The sequence below is a fragment of the Poeciliopsis prolifica genome, unplaced genomic scaffold, assembly GCF_027474105.1.
Source record: "Poeciliopsis prolifica strain line A6 unplaced genomic scaffold, Auburn_PproV2 SCAFFOLD004, whole genome shotgun sequence".
NCBI classification, from domain to species: domain Eukaryota; kingdom Metazoa; phylum Chordata; class Actinopteri; order Cyprinodontiformes; family Poeciliidae; genus Poeciliopsis; species Poeciliopsis prolifica.
In genome coordinates this window covers 17974791-17992425 of record NW_026562379.1, presented here as the reverse complement: position 1 = coordinate 17992425, position 17635 = coordinate 17974791, and the positions used below count along the sequence as shown (strand labels likewise).

Below are 17635 nucleotides of genomic sequence, written 5' to 3'. Positions count from 1 at the left end.
ATCATTTTCACACACGTGCAAAAAGCCAGACGTGTTCATCTTGTGTTCTGTGTGTTTCTCTAAACTCTCATGATTTAGCTGCCAGCTAATCCGGAGTGAGCTCTGCTAACGTTTTGCTCTGACGGCCAGTATGCATCACACACACGCTGAACAGGAAGCAACATGAGATTATGCAAATGAGCTGCAGAAATGCTTTAGAGAACAGAGGAAGGTGTGACAGGCGGAGGGAGAGAGTGACAGAGGACCTGCTGCTGCTGCAGGTTGAGAAACAAACAGGAAGGTGTGTGTGTGCACGGCGGCGGTTGAGCCCAAAACGAGTCAGACTCAGCAGCTCACCTCCTCTGATGTGGATGACGGCGAGTGTGTGAGAGGCAGCTCTGACATGCCTTAAGGGGGATTATTCATGTCTCAGCGCTTCGCAATGGATTTCCATCAGAGGGCTGCTCTGGATATCTCCACCAAGAACCCTCAGGACGACTTCGAGATCCTGCTGCGAGTCGGAGGGGGAACCTACGGAGAAGTCTACAAGGTCAGAGTCCCGGCCTGCTGCTTGACAACATGGCTGCCAAAAATCATCAGAAAAAAAAAATCCTCCCAAAGGCGACGGCGTCGTTTTAAATCATGTTCAGTTTAAATCTGCAAACACAGAATTTAAGTGTTTTTCAAATATCCAAATTAGACCAAACTAACTTTTTAGCAAGATATAAGCTCAAAAATTCTGTAATATTGGTGAAAAAGGTCCAGTTCCAATAATATCAGGACAATCTGCCAGTGGAATCAGAACTTTTTCATCAATATTAAGGAATTACTGACGTAAATCAAACTCCTATAAGATGCTGAAAGGTTAAATGCGAGTTGGATTTGTTTTAGTTCTTGTGCACTAAGATGTTAACCAGCAGTGCTGGGTCAGATTCTGTTTTTACAGTGTACAGTGTGGGGGAAGTTTGGTTGGCCTCAGTTTCTCCGATCATCCAGAACAGCAACCTGTTGGGTTTTAGTTTTCATTTTTCATATTGAGCTCCTCTGTGAGTGCAGGAATCGTTTGTAGCTAAACTGTTTCATCACAATCATAAGTTAAACGCGGCAGCTGGAGGAACTGGTTTCACATGAAGTGAAAGTATTTATGAAGTAATATATATATAGACTGACTCTATAGAGTCTTTTCTTCTCAGATGACATTTTAAATGATTCAGTTTTGTTCCTATTTCTGTTTTCTCTTAAATATATCTTGTCATCTGTGGCTTGTTGGTTTAATTTACCAGAAATCCTTCCTGCTGCTAAACATTTTGTATCAAACTAAATTATTAAATCTACCAAATGGACATGATGTTGGTTTCTGCCCTGCAGACGTTTAGCTGATGCTTTAATCCGTGGAGATGTTGATCCAGTGAATTAGGCAGCAGATTATATGCTGGATTTGTCCTGATCATGTTGGGACTGTCTGGACCTTACACTCTAAAAACACAACATGTTACCAAGTAATTTTGGTTTGATTTCCAGTGCAAATAAAGACAATACTTCCTCAGAAGTAAAAATGTTCTCATTATAAGAGAAATAATCTCTTATAAAGAGACTTCTATTCTTGCTGAAACTTGTAAGTTAGTTTTGTCTCATTTCACATGATATTTGCTCTGGACAGACTTGTTAAGATGTTGTGTTTTTGCAGTGTGGTTGGTGTCGATCTTGTCTTTTTGGGGTGATGAACGTGGAGATCCAGGCTTCGGTCCGGGCAGAAGTTGCTTCGTTATCTGGGAGGTTTTTAAATGTCCAGGTTGGAGCGTTAGAGCGAAGTGGAAGCAGCGTGAATAACCGAGTCACTGAAAGTCTCTGGAGGCTTCGTGGCCGACTTGGAAATGGCACAAGCAGCTTGAAGAGGCGGCCATATTGGCAAACCGGCCTCTGAAACGGCTTAACATGTTCAGCTTCTTTATTTATGATTTTATTTTAGTTGAGATGAAGTTGGAGCTTTGGTTTATAGCGAGTAGAAACGTTTCTCAGTCGGTAAAACATTCTTATCTTGTTGTCGAGCTGCAATCAACAATTATTTTAGTAATTAATATCCTAATTGTTTTTTTGCAATTAAAAAATGCAAATAAATAAGTAATTTTGCTAATTTTGTTTCTTTTGCTGTCTGCAGCTAAGAAATTCTTCTAACATCAACATGTGAAAAGTTAAACTCTTTCTGATCCGGGGATTAAACTTCTGATTCACAGATTCATGAGCAGATAGAAAAAGTTTCCGATAGGAGATTTTTTGAAAATAAAGTTTAAACCAAGTGAAGCTGAAACTCTGTCATCAGAGGAGTCAGCGGCTGTTAATTACTGCTCCTGTTGTCCTTCAGCTGATGGCCCATTTTTGAGTCTGTGTTCTCCAGTTGATGATCAATCAGTTGCTAAATTAGTTGAAAACCATTTTAATAATCAATTAATTGCGATTAATCGTATTATTGGTTTCAACCCTACTTTCTTGGCTCCCAAAATCATGTTGCAGAGAAGCTGAGAAGTGCAGTAAATGCAGATATTTGTTATTAAGTTGCATAATTAACCGTTGCCGTTTTTATTTTCATCGTTTTAGTTCATCCCTGGTTTCTGCTGCAGATCCAGAATTTTGGTGTCTGGAAAACGGCTCATTTTCACCAAAATACATGAACTTATAAACAGCTGTCATGCAACGTTGCACTTCCGTGAACTTTGTAACCGACCGCCATTTTGGTAGGCAGTTGCTATGACGACAGTTGACAGCTTTGAACGAGTTCTCGCCTCCTTCCTGTCTGACTTATAAACTACAGAAGTGCATTAGAACTGTTGCTTGATAGCAGTTTCTGATATTTACTGTATGGCCGCCGAACTAACAAAATTAGCTAATTTAGCTGCTAGCTAACATGGATCCTTTACAAATCCATTTAAACACTGATTGGATGCGTTTATATATTTCAGATGAGGCTCTTCCTGTTCACTGTGTCACAGGATGAGATCGGAGGCAGCTTGTCCACATCGTCTGACGTATTTTCCTTTTTCTTCTCATACGGGTCGATCTTAACAGCAGCCATTTTGTTTGTGTTTCTTTCTCTTGCACATCGGTTAAGATTGTTTGCTTTTTGTTGGCCGGGAAGCCATGAGTCCGCTACGCTTTGCGCTGCGCTTGCCTACTAAGACGGCGTAGATCACTTCCGGTTCAGAGTTATGGAACTATGTATTGCCAAAAAACGGCTGGTTGTTTGTTCTTTTAAACGTTTGGGCTGTTTTCGGAAGCAGTTGAAAAGCAGATGGAAGTGCAAAAATGTGCAAAATATGAATTTTGCATAATTAGTTCCCTTTAACGCATTTTCTGGTATCCCAGCAGAACATCTGCATCACAATCGCCTGAAAACTGTTTCCCTGTTTTCAACCGTCTGTTTCACGCATGTTAATGTTTTTATTCTCTTCTCTCTGTGGTGTAAAGGCAGAAAAAGAAGCAGTTTAAATATAGTTTACATATTCGGCTCGTGTGCGAACCTTGATGACAACCTGGCAGTTGAAGGTTTGGAGCAGCTCAGATTTAATTTAGTTTGCCTGCGATCAGCAGCAACTCAGGTTTCATAGCTTCATTTTGTTGCAACGTTTATCGTCTAATGTTCTGGTAGCAGAACAACTTTATGGGCAACTTATCGGAGTGGGCATGAGATTGTGTTGACCTTTAGTCAAAGCTCCTCAGTTTCACTTCATTTCCACAAAAACGTTGAAGCTAAAGCGTTCGCCCCGATCGAATTGCTTTTACTTAAAGCAGACGTTCCTGTACAGAAAGTCTCTGGTTCTTCGCAGCCGTGCGTCGGTTGGTGTGACCTGGTAAAACGTTGAGCCAAAATCTGCTGGTTAGATTTTGTTCTTCAGATTTGGTCACAATCTTCAGGAATTCCTCCTACAGACTTATTTGTATTGCAAAAATTAAAATGTTACCTATATTTTTGGTCTAGTTTTCAGTGAAACATCCATAAACTGGAAAAAAAATGTAAATCTTATAAGTAACTTTTCAGCAATATGTTGCTTGTTTTAAGTCAATAATTGCTTAATATGCATTTCTGAAAAGTTATTTTTAAGTTGGATTAATCTCAATTCAAGTGTTTTAAGATATTTGCACTAGAAAGTTGGTGATACTGTTTGTTTTTCCGTTTGGACAGTAAAACCAGGAATTTTGAGCTCATCTTAAAGTCAGTTTTTCAGAGACTTCCTCCTCTCACTTCAGTGTGAAGGAAACCCTTCACTAAGGGTGATGCTTCATGCATTTGCACTTCAGTCTGCTGCTGTTTTTAGATCTGAACCTGCTTCGTGTCCAAACGCATCGTTTGTGTTACAGAAGTCATGCAGTAGATCAGCGTCCTAAAAGCTGCAGAAATAAACCAGCTACTAATGCAACATATGTTTAAAGCTTGTTTCCATAATTCAGTGCCAGAAAACCAACAAATCTCAACTTTACCAACATCAAAATTTCAAAATTTTACTTTCTGGTAATTTCAAAACTGAAAACTAATATAAAATAATTTTTTTCTATATATCTTTGTTGCCATGACTTCCGGTTAGGAATGCAACACGTAAAATACAAAGTTTTCTCAAATCTGGTCGGAGTTTTGTTGATATTAATTTTAGTGTGGATGAAGAAGCCAAAACACATAAAAACCCTTTAATCATTTTTATAAAAGTTTATTTAAGAAAAAAGTTCAAGCTGTCTTATATTTAGTTTGTTTTCTTCTTCGCTTTCAATACGTTTGATTATAAATACCTGAAATATTTCTGTTGCTTATTCACATGCATGTTAACCATCTTTGGCTGCAGATGATGACAAATTTATCTTGTATGAAAATACAAGAACTATCTTTAGTATAACTTTAATAAAAGATAAATTACAATTCAGTTTTCAATGCTATCTATGGGATTTGATGTAATTTTAAATCAAGTTCATTTCAGTAACCAGTAATTTTTTGAAGGGTCTGCAGTCAGAAAGATCACGTCGCATTTTATCCGACATGCGTCAAGATGCATGTTGGATAATCTGGATGTAAACAAGTCCAGAAATGTATAATTTTGATATTACAAATGGTAGAGCTCAGTTAAATATTTTAATCAGATTAATTTCAGGGTCTAATCAAACAGTATTTACAAAATAAGCAATATTTTCAATAAAAAAACAACATTTTGTTGCTAAATTATTGCATGAATAGACTTAGGAGCTCAATAATAAAGATATTTATTGTTTTTCAGGTTGTTTAACCATCAGATTGGAGAAAAGTTCAGCTTTCCGGAGTTTCAAGCGTATTCACTTCCTACTTTTTTTCTTTCCCATACGCGTTTCAGTTTGATGCTGTCAGATTCAGTTTGATGCTGTCAGATTCAGTTTGATGCTGTCAGATTCAGTTTGATGCTGTCAGATTCAGTTTGATGCTGTCAGATTCAGTTTGATGCTGTCAGATTCAGTTTGTGATGTCGTTTTAAGAGTTCCTCCATCTTTACGCTGGTCACAGAAGGCGTGACGTCAGAAAGTTATCACTCCCCCACTGCTTTCCTACAGTCTGATCTGAACTAGCCAACCAACTCGTCAGATTCCAGCGTTGGTGTCGCAGCTCTGCCGCATCATGTGAAGCCCACATGCACACGCCCCCACGCTGCAGCAATGATGACATCTTCATCTCGGTTTGCCGTGGAGACGGTTCACTCACTGTGGGTTGATAGGAAGTTTCACCGTCTGTCACAGTGGGATTAACCTGACCTCTTGGGGTCTCTGAGTTTGTTTTCACACCTGATAGTCCGGTAGACTTGGCTCTACTTGGGTTCACATTTGTAATAGATGCTCCATTTCCAGCTGCTGTGGTTCTTTTTCACACTGATGCCGAGTCAAACCAGCCAAACCCTTTGAGAAACCTTTTCCCCTCCTGTCCTGTGGGGGCGCTGCACCAACAACCACTGAAGGGAACAACCTAAAAACCTTTGAAGACACTGAGCAACTTGATTCTTCATGAACAAAATGTCCACCTGTAAAATCGTTATAAAAACTTGTTTCGGTTTCTAAGCAGTAGGAATACTGGAGTTGATGATAAATGGGGTTTTCTGCTGACTGACTGGAGGAACTGGAGTTTCTGGTCCAGTCTACATTTCTCTACGCTGGAAAACACTCTGACCACATAAAGCATTCTGTCTGTCTGCACTGAAATAAACCTGCTAAACTAGTTGTTCATGGGCAGGTTCTGTAACCTGATCCCACATGGACCCGAGTCCAGATGAACTTTTATGTTACATTAATTCACCAAACATATCCATCACACTGCAAAAACACCAAATATCACCAAGTGTTTTTTTTTTTAATTATCCATCTTCTACTGGAAATAGCTTAGCTTGAATTAAGACAAAACTAATTCAAGCTAATGTAGATTTTTTTTAAAAAAAGTGTCAGATTATTTCACTGGAAAAATGGGAGAAATATTTGGTGACAAGTGTGAAAATCTGCCAGTGGAACTTTTTTATTATTTAGCATAAGCTCCTAAATAACTTTAATACAAGTGAACGAATCTCCCAGACAACTGGACTTCGGTTGCTAGATATGTGAAGTATGTATGAGCAGTCAGTATCTTTCCTCAGACAGTTACTATGAAGCAGGATCAGGATGCTGGTTAACGCCTGCTCACACAAAGCTCCGCCCATTTACCCAAAGCTCCGCCCATTTACCCAAAGCTCCACCTTAAAGCTTCAGTTTTCAGCCAAGCTCCTCCCCACGAAGCTCCTCCCCACGAAGCTCCTCCCCACGAAGCTCCTCCAGACTAGCAGCAGCAGTTAGCATACACCTGGTGGAAGTGCGTCTGCAGAACTCCTAAGAACTGTTTTAAACAGCATCATGGAGAAGCATTGTTGTGATGACGTGCGGAAAAATCAGGAGCCTTTTAAAGAGACAAATGCCCAATTTCAAGGCGTCAGACACAAAGTCAAATTTCTCCAAGTCATGTTTCTTACAGACAAATGAAGGAAACTTAGCAACTTGATTATGTTATAAAATGGCACATTATGGCTAGAAAGTACATAATTCTCCCCCTTCAAGCTACTTCCTTCTTAAAATGTATCCAGAGCTTCACTTGTACAACTTTTAAAAGAGCTAATAACGCGTGAAAATCTTCTTTAGTATAATTTATGGAGCATTATAACGTCTGGAAAACTTTGAGATTCAAAATTTCTCCACCCTTTGAATTGAATTGTTGCTTTTTTGTATATTATTTAGTATAAACAGGGTTTAAAATGTCAGGATTGTTGATAGTTGTACTTTCTCAGCCACTTTTATGTTAGAATGAGCAATGATGCAATATATCACTGGTTTATTGAAGCTATTAAAGTTTATTAAACTTCCAGAAAACTGATCAAATCAAGGTCAAAAACCCACCTGTGTAGATTCACTTTTGATTCATATTATCTGCCTGATGATTTTGCTGATTGCATTGGACGAAATGTAAAATGTTTTGCTTGTTTTACAGTTGGTTACTGTTTTATGTTTTTATGGAAAGGGCTGTGCAATTAAACTTGACTTAATTTGGATCATTTATTGATTTACCAAGCTGAAAATCGTTTAGTGCAATCTTCAGTGTCAGGATTTCCCAAACTTGATCAGTCAATAAAAATATGTCCATGTTGGACCTGCATGGCGGCACACAGCACAGAAAAACCATCAGTTACATGTTATTGTTCCTTTAACGTAAATACAACCGAGTTGTAACATGTTAATTCTTGTGTGCACTCTTTAAACTTTGATATATTTACCACCAATTACAATGACACATTGTACAGATTTTTCATTTATCCACTTAAGCCTTTTTTTAATATAATATTATGAATGTACTAAAAGATGCAATATAAACAAATATGTTTTGAAAAAATAAGAAAAAAACATTTTATTACCTTAAATGCGATAACAGGTGGAGCTGCTTGAGGAGTTATGGTTAAACCCTTTTTACAGAAAAATATGTTTTTGTCTTAAATGAAACATTTATGTTTTTTGTGCAGTTTTGGCTCAATTAAATCTCTGAATATGTTGCTTTTTCATCAAATTGCCTTTTTAATAGCCCTTATATTCAAGTTAACGATTAGTTTACTAAATTATCTGTAATCTAATGAACCGATTTGAAGTGGACGACCACATCGAGGTCTGCAGCCGTGATATCATGGCTGCAGGACGCTTTCTGAACAGTAGGGGTCAGTGTGGAGGAAGTAATACTGCTATACAGCAGGAATGACAGCAGAAGAAGAGCTGTGAAAGTTTTTCCTTCAAATCCTAAAGCACAGGTTGTTCAGGCTGGGCATTTATCGCATCGCTTATCATTTATCGTGAAAAACGTCTTATAAGAACTTTGATATAGTTTGGTCTTGATAAATTACAAATAATGATGAAGTTATTTATTTTTTCTTCACTATTTTTTCCACTCTGTGTTCCACTGATGTAAGTAGATTAGAAAACATGATGAATGCAGTTCATTTAGTGATATAAATCACTGTGTCCTGCAGAAGCCAATTTCAAAACCAAATGTTCTAAGTGAACCGATATTGCTTTAAAGTAAGGAGAGGCAGGAGGAGATGGAGAGATTTTCACCGTATGAAACATCGGTGCGTTGAATCACGGCTCAACCTGCCGCCTTTTGGGAACTGACTCAGATTTGGCAGAGCGCAGCTTCACATCTTGCCATGTCAGGATCTTCCTCCTCTTACAGAAACGACCTGACTCTCCTTATCTGATGTGGCTTGTTCTCTGCTCTACAAGGCGCTGCAGCCTGTAGTTTCAGGCGCAGAGACGCGCGGCGGCTGCAGCCTGCACCTGGTTTATGCACGACCTCAGAAGCAAAATGAAGAAGTGAGATACAGGAGCAGAAAGCAGCACAAGAAGACCTGCCTGCAGAGACAATAACCGTGTCAGGTTTCTGCTGAAACAGTGCGGTCTGGTGTGTGTGTGTGTGTGTGTGTGTGTGTGTGTGTGTGTGTGTGTGTGTGTGTGTGTGTGTGTGTGTGTGTGTGTGTGTGTGTGTGTGTGTGTGTGTGTGTGTGTGTGTGTGTGTGTTCTTGAGTTTTTTTGGTTTGGATTTATCTTTAACTCAAAAAGAGGAAGAGAGATGACTTTTGATGCTGAGAATTTCAAACAAATTGCAGACAAATACTGCTAATAAGCATAACTGGCATCTGTGCTGTGTGTTTGTGTGTGTGTGTGTGTGTGTGTGTTCCTTTCCCTCCTTTTTTTATGAATAAGTGATCATCATGAGAAGAATACCACACATCCATTAAAATAGGTTTTTAAAGGGGACTTATTATGCAAAATTTACATTTTGTGTGTTTTTTACATCATTTGTGTTTCAGCTGCTTGTAAAAAAAATCGTCCAGCTGGTTTTTGGCAATAATTTAATGTTTTTTGGTGTCTGGAAAACGAGTCGTTTCAGAAACTTCCAGAATATAACGTTACAACCCAGCAGGCGCTGCTTGTTACCCAGCAATCACATCTGGGTTCCAGCACGATTGTTCAGCTGCTTTTACCGCTGTTTGCGCTGTACAATGGCTGCTGGCATTTTTTATTTTTTTGACTTACCATCCATAAACCACTTGCTGCATTCTTGTTAGTTGTGCAGGAGGCTCCACTTCTGCTTTTCAAAGATATGCGGTTGTATAATTGTTTTCAGCCATTTTTAATTTGCTGCAGGGGCGTGGCCATCAGCAGCTTATTTGGATTTAAAGCGACAGAGGCCCTAAAAGAGCTCAGACAGGAGCAGACTGTTTCTCTTTATTGAAGATTGATTGTGTGGAAGAAAATAGATTGATGTTTTGTGTAGGACATATCCTGTTCATCCTGGCCTGTTCAACAAAGTTAAAGTTAGAAACAGAGATTTTGAGTTCCATTTAGCTGCATTCTAATCTTTTCAAACAACACCTGGACATTTATTCAAACATTTTGTCGATTTAAATAGTTTCCATGTAAAATGTGAATAATGACAGACTCTTGAACTCATTCTGAATAGAAATAGCTGATCATTCGGACAGAAAACCTGAACAAAGGTACAGATTTGTATTGCGGATTGGATTAATGGCGCTGGAGTGCAGGTGGTAAAGAAGGTGCAAAGCTTGGTTTGAAACAAACCTCAGCAGAGGAAGCGCTTCCTCAGGAGGCTGAAGCGAGCGAGAATCCCCCTCTGCATCCTGATGCATCACATTCGATACAGTAAGTGCAGAACGGGTGACAGGAAGGCGGTGCTGTGTGGTGAGACCTGGTGAGAAAGGTGTCGGGGTCTCACTCCACTGTTCAGCTTTCAAAGACAGATGCTTGACGAACGACAGAACCATGAGGTTCCCCTCATGTTTCATCTCCAGCAGAAAACGGCGCTGATTTGACTGAGCAGCATGACTCGTTCACTATACATATAATATGTAGTGAATGTGTAATTGATTAATAGATTATTCTAACGATTAATCGAATATGCAGAATGTGCATATTTATTCGATTAGAAGAATCGAATAAAGAAATTGGAATATTCTACAGTAAAATAATTTTTATGTAAAATGTTACAAATACATTAAAAGGTGCAAATAAACAATTTCTTAAAAAAAACATTTGATGCAATAACAGCATTTTGTTAGTGGATTTCAACAGGGTGAATATGAAAATCATAGTTGAGTAGTTTTGAATAAAACGTGCAAATGTGTTTTTATCTTAAACGTATAATTTTGGTTTGATTACTGAGGATGTTGTTGTTCGAGCAAATAGGCATCTTGTGAATCTTTGTTCTCTTACCTGAAACTCAAAGGTGTTTTTATCTTAACTGCAAAATGCTTGTATAAAATTGATATGCATTTTGTAATTACCACTTTGAATATGTTGCTCTTTCATCAAAGGGCCTTTTTTGAGATTGTATGCTCCAGATAGCGATTAATCGATTACTGAGTTGGTTGACGATTATTTCAATAACTGATTAATCACAATTAATCTGATTAATCATTAATATATATGAAGATTTTGGCTGAAGATGAACATAGAAACCCAAATTAGGTCAAACATGTCCTGTGTTCTGGTGCATTTTGGACATGATGACACTAACTGCATTTGGAGGAAGTAGAAGGTGAATTTGGAAGCCTAACTGAAGTACGGGGGAGGTAGCATCATGATGTGGGGTTGTAACTTGTGTGAGTCACCAAGTAAATTGCATCATGTGGAAAGAACATCGAGTATCAAATCAACGTCTGACGACGTCAGGCAGAAAGTTAAAGACATAAATGGCTCCAGATGGACAACGACCTTCAAAGAGATACAAAATGGCTGAAGGTCAGAAAAGTCCTGCAGATCTGAAAAGGTGCTTCAAATCTGACCCAGTTTCACCGGTTCTGTCAGGCGGAATGGACCAGAACTTCAGCAAACTGTTGAGAAGCTTCACAGGTTAAAGAAAGTGTTTTTTAAAGTATATTGTTGTGGCTTTTAGCAAATAGTAAAACATTTGCATCCAAACATTTCGCATAAAATAAAAATAGATCAGTTTTTGCCATTTCATTTAAAAATGAATCGTTTCATTGTGATATTGCTGGCTCCTTTGATTTGCACACCACTGGTCTAAATTATGTCCACTGAGAAATAATAATCCTGCCTCACTGGGATGAGACTGGTAGTCTGGATTAGGACTGAAACGATCAAGCAGATTAATTGATAAAAAATTGACCAATTCGGTAATTGACTGAACATTAACAGAAATATACAGACTATAGAAATGAAGAGCTGAGAGAGCAACACACTTGTCACTTTAGTTTTAGTAACTTCCTGGTTAAATATGAAATGATGAATAAAGAAAACATGTGTCTTTTCAGTTTTTTCAGAAAACAGTTGGCGAATATGAGAAAAGACTTCAGCTGCTCAACGTCTCGTTGCTAGCTAAGCTAGGTTGGTGGAATCAACTAGCTCTTCTGTTGCCTAGCAACAAGCTGCTGGGAAACTTGCGCAGCAGCAGTTTGAAGTTTTCATGGATCAGGTTAAGTCAACTCTCCAGTTTGGCAATATTTATGTTTAAAACAAAAAACAAATCAATAATTATCGACTGGTATGAAGCGTTTATATGCTGACGTGTTTTTTTGCCTCCTGACTGTTTGTATTTCTGTCGTTGAACTGGGAGAAGAGGCGCGTTGTCATCCCACTGCTGAACGAAACGATCAGACTCGATCGGTCTGAGAGTTCATTGATCTTTAAAATGAGGGAACGTCTGGAAGATAAGAGATAAATGTGGTTGAGAGTTGGGTCTGTGGTTTTATAGACAGTCATAGCAGCAGAAAAGGAAAGCAAACCTTTCACTTCTGTGCTTTCAGATTTTACTCTGTTCTTAAGAAAGAAGGGAAATGGAGTAAAACTAAGTGCACCCCTGCTGTTCTGATAGAAAGTATAATCTAGATGCTGTTCATAATATGCACTCTCACTGCAACCATTGCCAAGGTGGAAAAACATCAACAATGACTTTAGAAAATAACGTTTTGTTTTCCATTTATCCATAATTGCCTGTTAGAACCATTTTATATAATTTATAAACCTTAAATCAGTGGGAAAACAGCAGCTGGGATTCTTCGTTCCAATCACTTCTGATCTATGCAAACGAGTCGAATGCCTCCTAACATTTTTATGAAATGTTTGTGTAATTTGGACTCTGGTCCGCTTGGTGTTCACATCTGCATTTTGACTGCAGTTTGTGTTCTTGTGAATGCACTCTTAGTTTGTCAACACATAAATATCTGATGTATAAATGACGGCGTAGACTTGTTTTTTTTTTTTTTACACTTGTGGCGTAATTTGAATACATTAGAACCTGGTACCCCCCTACAAAATGTGTAAAGTTTTATGTTGTTGCATTAGTGACACACACACACACACACACACACACACACACACACACACACACACACACACACACACACACACACACCGCTGTGTTATGTTGAATTTCCTGTGGATTTCATGTGATGGTTGTGCTAGCAGCACTTTGTCCCCTGTGACCTTTCTGCTGCAAAGGGTCAAATGTTTGTGATTGGTAGTAAAAGGAAGCGGCCGGGATTCACTTCCTCATTTCTGTTCTGGCGGATCGTAAAAATCAGCCTCATTTAAGGAATGAAAATCAGAGCATGTTTGTGTTTCATCATCTTTGCGCCGGTCAGTGGAAGGACCTGAGTGGAAACGTCTGGTGGAAATGTGACATTTACCTGCTCTGTTTTTGTTTGTTTGCTGCTCGTCTTTCCCCTCGTTGACCTCTTTGGTCTCCCTGCCACTGACTCTTCTTCACTTCAACACTTTTTCCGTTGTAGCTGCTGCTGCTTTCATGGTGTCACCTCAGCAGTTCTGCCTCACTGAACTGGTTCCAGGCATGTCAATAAATCGATCGATCGCATGATAATTGGAAACCAGCTCAATAATTTATCGTTTCTCACTTCGTACCAAAACCTGGATGATAAAAGCCTCCAGTTTGGTGTCTCAAATAGCTTCTTCTTTTGTTGTCTTTTATTTATTGTTTTGTTTATTTTGTGTATTTAAAATGTCTCCCAGTTTCAGTGTTAAATGTTGATGTGTATTATTGTTTATCCCAATAACTTATGGGACATTTTATCATCAAGCAAAATGTGTTACTGATACTGCAGGCCTGACTGGTTCTCTTCAAGGGGAGAGGTTTCCAAAATGAGGCTCGAGGGCCATTTGTGGCCCCAGGAGTTGATTGTGTGGTCGCATTTTAGGAGTGTTTTTTCCTCTGTGGCAGATTATCAATAACAAATCATTATCTGTGTTGTTTTCAATTTAATGTGAGTAGGGCCATAAACCTTCAGAAACCTTTTACTCTAAACAGACTCAGTCACATCCAATAATTTAAATCGGATAAATGCTTTTAAAGGCTTTTATGTTGTTGGGATTAAAATAAAATAAATTTTGACCAACAAGTTAGGAAACTGAACAACTTTAAGACGATCCTTTGTAATTAAAGGAGGATGCAAAAATAAAAGAATTTACTATAAAAATATGTTGGATGCATAAATAAGTTGTGATTTTGGCTCAAGGTGCAGAAAGTTTAGACATCACTGCTTTTCGGCTTCCCAGAAGTTACCTGACTTCTTTGAACGCGTCGTGCGGCTCGCTTTTATTCAGAATTATTGTGCAAGAACAAAGTTCTGCACAGACATATCTGCTCTGTAATGGTGAGTGACTAACCTTTCCCAGAAACACAGATCAACATCAGATCGATGCTCAGGTTCAGCGTAACTTCCAGCGTCTCCAAATTCACACAAACTCACCAAAAAAACATTTTCTGTCAGGTTCAGCCCAACTCTGATCATATGATGGACTGAAGTGATTTCACATCCGAGTTGCTGATCCAGATCATTTCTTAACATCTTAGTTTCATTCTGCAGATATTCACCGCAAAAACACAAAATCTTACCAAGAATTTTTGGACTAGTTTTCAGCATAAAGGTCTCAATGCACTTGAAATCAGATAAAACTAACTTACAAGTAACTTTTCAGGAAGAAAGAGAAGCTTTATTGTGAAGTCAATGATTCCTCAACATTGATAGAAAAATGCACTAGTTCCACTTTTAGGTCATTTCACTTATAAAAAGATATTTTTCCATGTTTAAGTGAAATAATCTAAGGGAAGAAGAAATGTTTATTAATATTAAAGCATTATCAACTTAAAACAAGCTCCTAGGACTTTCCTCATAGCTACAAACAAATCCAAACTTTTTGAATTTGTTTGATTTTTTAAATCGATCTTGAAACATTTTATATTGATTCTGAATCATAGTAAACAAGCCTATTAACTTTGTTTGCAGATTTCATAATTCATTATATTTGTTGGATACATTTCAATAAAATGTCTTCCAGTTGCTGTTAAATATTTATTGGAATTGACAATGGGTTCTTGAATTATTGTCATTATATTACTTGAAAATGGACTGAAAATTACAATGTTGTTGTTTAACTTGTGGGAGAATTTATCACCCAGCAAAATTTATCATGACAGGAATAGTAGTAGATGAGAATTGTAATTCTTATATAAAACCATTTTTGCCACACGGCGAGTTGTTGGAAAGCTCTGCTAATCTACATAATTTGCTTTTGCCTCTTTAAATCTCTGTCTGGTTTTATGTTTAGAAAGATGTTGGAGTAGGGGATGTGCTCCAACATCTTTCTACATTGGAGTAGAAAGATCCCATTTCGGCTTTTCAGCTCCTCTTATTCACCTTTTTAACTTAAAAATATATTTGATCTAAAGTGTCACCAAATCTACCACAGTGTTGAGCTTAAATAATTACTTTTATTATAATCCATGCAGCTCTTTGTCATACTGATTGCAATGGTGATAAGTATATGATTCTCCATATTTTTTGTCTCTGTTTTTTATTTCATTCACCCGATAATTATGAATCATTCATGTAATAAATGCAGTAAATCATGAATTAAAACAAGCACAAAAGTTTTTAACGGTTTTATTTTGTTGGTCTGCTGTTGTGACAGAATTAGTGCCATTTTATTCCTTTTGCTCCATATAAAGATAAGACATTGTTTCATTTTTAGTTAGAGAAAAATAGATTGTATATAATCTGTATGTTTCTCATCTCATTTCAGAAACATTTTGTGTCAATTTAAGTTTGATGGGACACAAATCAAATGTTCCACCAAACATTTTTGTATAATTGATAAAATGTAGCTATATAAACCCTAGATTTGATGATAATCAAATTTAGATGTATAACTCAGATATTTGTAGTTTGATCAGATTTCCATATTGTAAACATGAAATTAAATCACAGTGTAGACGCGTCTTTGACTTAGAGTTCAGTCAGTGAGGCAGCGTAGAAGCTGAGCTAAGGTTAAATTATGTAAATGTTTGTCTGATGCAGTTTATTGTGAAGCCCCCACTGCAACCAAACCACAACAACTTTCCATGTTAATGTCAGAGTAACGCTTAAATCAGACCAACAGCTAAAACAACTGCTGCTTCCATTGCATCAAAACGCTGCCGATTTTCCGACAAATCAAGCTCATCACGCGGAGCTGGCCGCTGCTCCAGTCGAGTCCCTGAAATGTTCCACGTTCTCTTTTTAAATAACATCGTAATATTAATTTAACTCAGCCTGATGACATTTTTTTGCCACGATGTAAAGGTTACGGTTCAAGTGACAAAATGAATCAGTTGATTCAGGTTGAATTACTTCTTTTGACGATGATGTTCATAGTCTTTTCAACACTTTTACAGCGTCTGTTACTTTGGAGAAACGTGAGCTTTAAATGCCATAATTGCTGTTTTGAAAACTCCCTCTGAGTTTCCGTTTCACTCTGTGCAACCTGTCCTGCCCTGACTGGCTGGCTGCGTACGCAGATGACTGTTTTCTCTTTGAGGAGTTACAATGTGAATCGGTGTTTCCTTTGCTTGTCGTGGGAAGGCTGCTCTGCCATGTGTGAAATGTGTAGTTATTTCTGTTTTATGTACCCACTTTAAGAGGAAATTCATTGCTAATTGAAGCTATTTTGCCCTTTTTCTTGTGATATTTGTTGCTCTTGTTTTAGGTTGACTTCCTACTGTCGACCTAAAACCTAAAGCAGTGGTGGGCATTTGAGGTCTATGAGAGCTGGTGTCTTGCAACTCTTTGATGTAAACAGGCTTCAATCAAATAGCGCAGTGAAGTTCTCCAGAGTCCTGCTATTATTTGACTCGGATGTGTTTGAAGTAGGGACACATCTAAAGGTTGCAGGACACCAGCCCTCAAGGCCTGGAGTTCCCCATCTCTGACGTAAAGGGATCAGCAGGCAGCAGATTCCGATGGCAGCAGATCCCGATGGCTGCAGATTCCGATGGCTGCAGATTCTGATGGCTGCAGATTCCGATGGTAGCAGATTCCGATGGTAGCAGATTCCGATGGCTGCAGATTCCGATGGCGCTTCATTATTTAAACAAAAATTTTAATTAAGTTTTTATTTATTTACTTGTTTTTAAAGGGATAGTACAACTAAACATTTTATCAATATACACAGAGCGTTAGCCATAATATATTATATTAATGTAAGATATACTCTGACATAAAGTACATATGTCAAACTCGAGGCCCTCAGGCTAATTCTGGCCCACTTTATCTTTTTCTGTGGCCCCATTATTTCAAGATAACAGTCGTGTACGCACATATTATTTTACCAATCAGATAAAATCAGTCATTTATATAATGCCAAGGGACATAAATGTGAAAGAATGCAGAAAATATATCCTAAATCAGCAATCTTTATGATCCAAACAGCCATTTGTATCTTCAGTCCAGATGAATAAAGTCAACTGCTAATGTTACACAACCTGCAAAAAAAATTCAGTGTGTAAAACTATTAGAGGAACCTCAAGTTTGCTTCTAATTTTAGGTTTTAAAATGAAGAAAAAATAAAATCTTCATAAAAAAGAGGATGTAGATATTTGTGGAACGTTATGCAAAACCAGCGTAGACTGTAGTATTCAACCTAATGACGAGAAAAATAGATTTAAGATAATGTTGAGGATACTTTTGTTGTCATTCTTTTGAAAAAGTGAAATAAAAACCTGACTAACTCTTAACTTAAACAGAAAAAGAAACACAAAGCTTTTACAAACAATTGAGTTTTT

At 37.9% G+C, this 17635-nt stretch overlaps 1 protein-coding gene across 3 annotated transcripts in view; it reads left to right on the top strand.

The window, feature by feature from the left end:
• The first annotated feature begins 217 nt into the window (after positions 1–217).
• The window catches only part of LOC129359246 (mitogen-activated protein kinase kinase kinase kinase 5), a 37844-nt gene continuing 20426 nt past the window's right edge, over positions 218–17635 (top strand). For 2 of the 3 annotated variants that reach the window (XM_055028735.1, XM_055028734.1), the window contains exon 1: positions 218–529. In XM_055028735.1, the coding sequence (XP_054884710.1) occupies positions 404–529 (126 nt within the window). In that variant the 5' untranslated portion in view covers positions 218–403. Of the gene's footprint in view, positions 530–11955; positions 11996–17635 lie in introns of those variants that run through there. The other variant, XM_055028736.1, reaches the window with a different exon arrangement.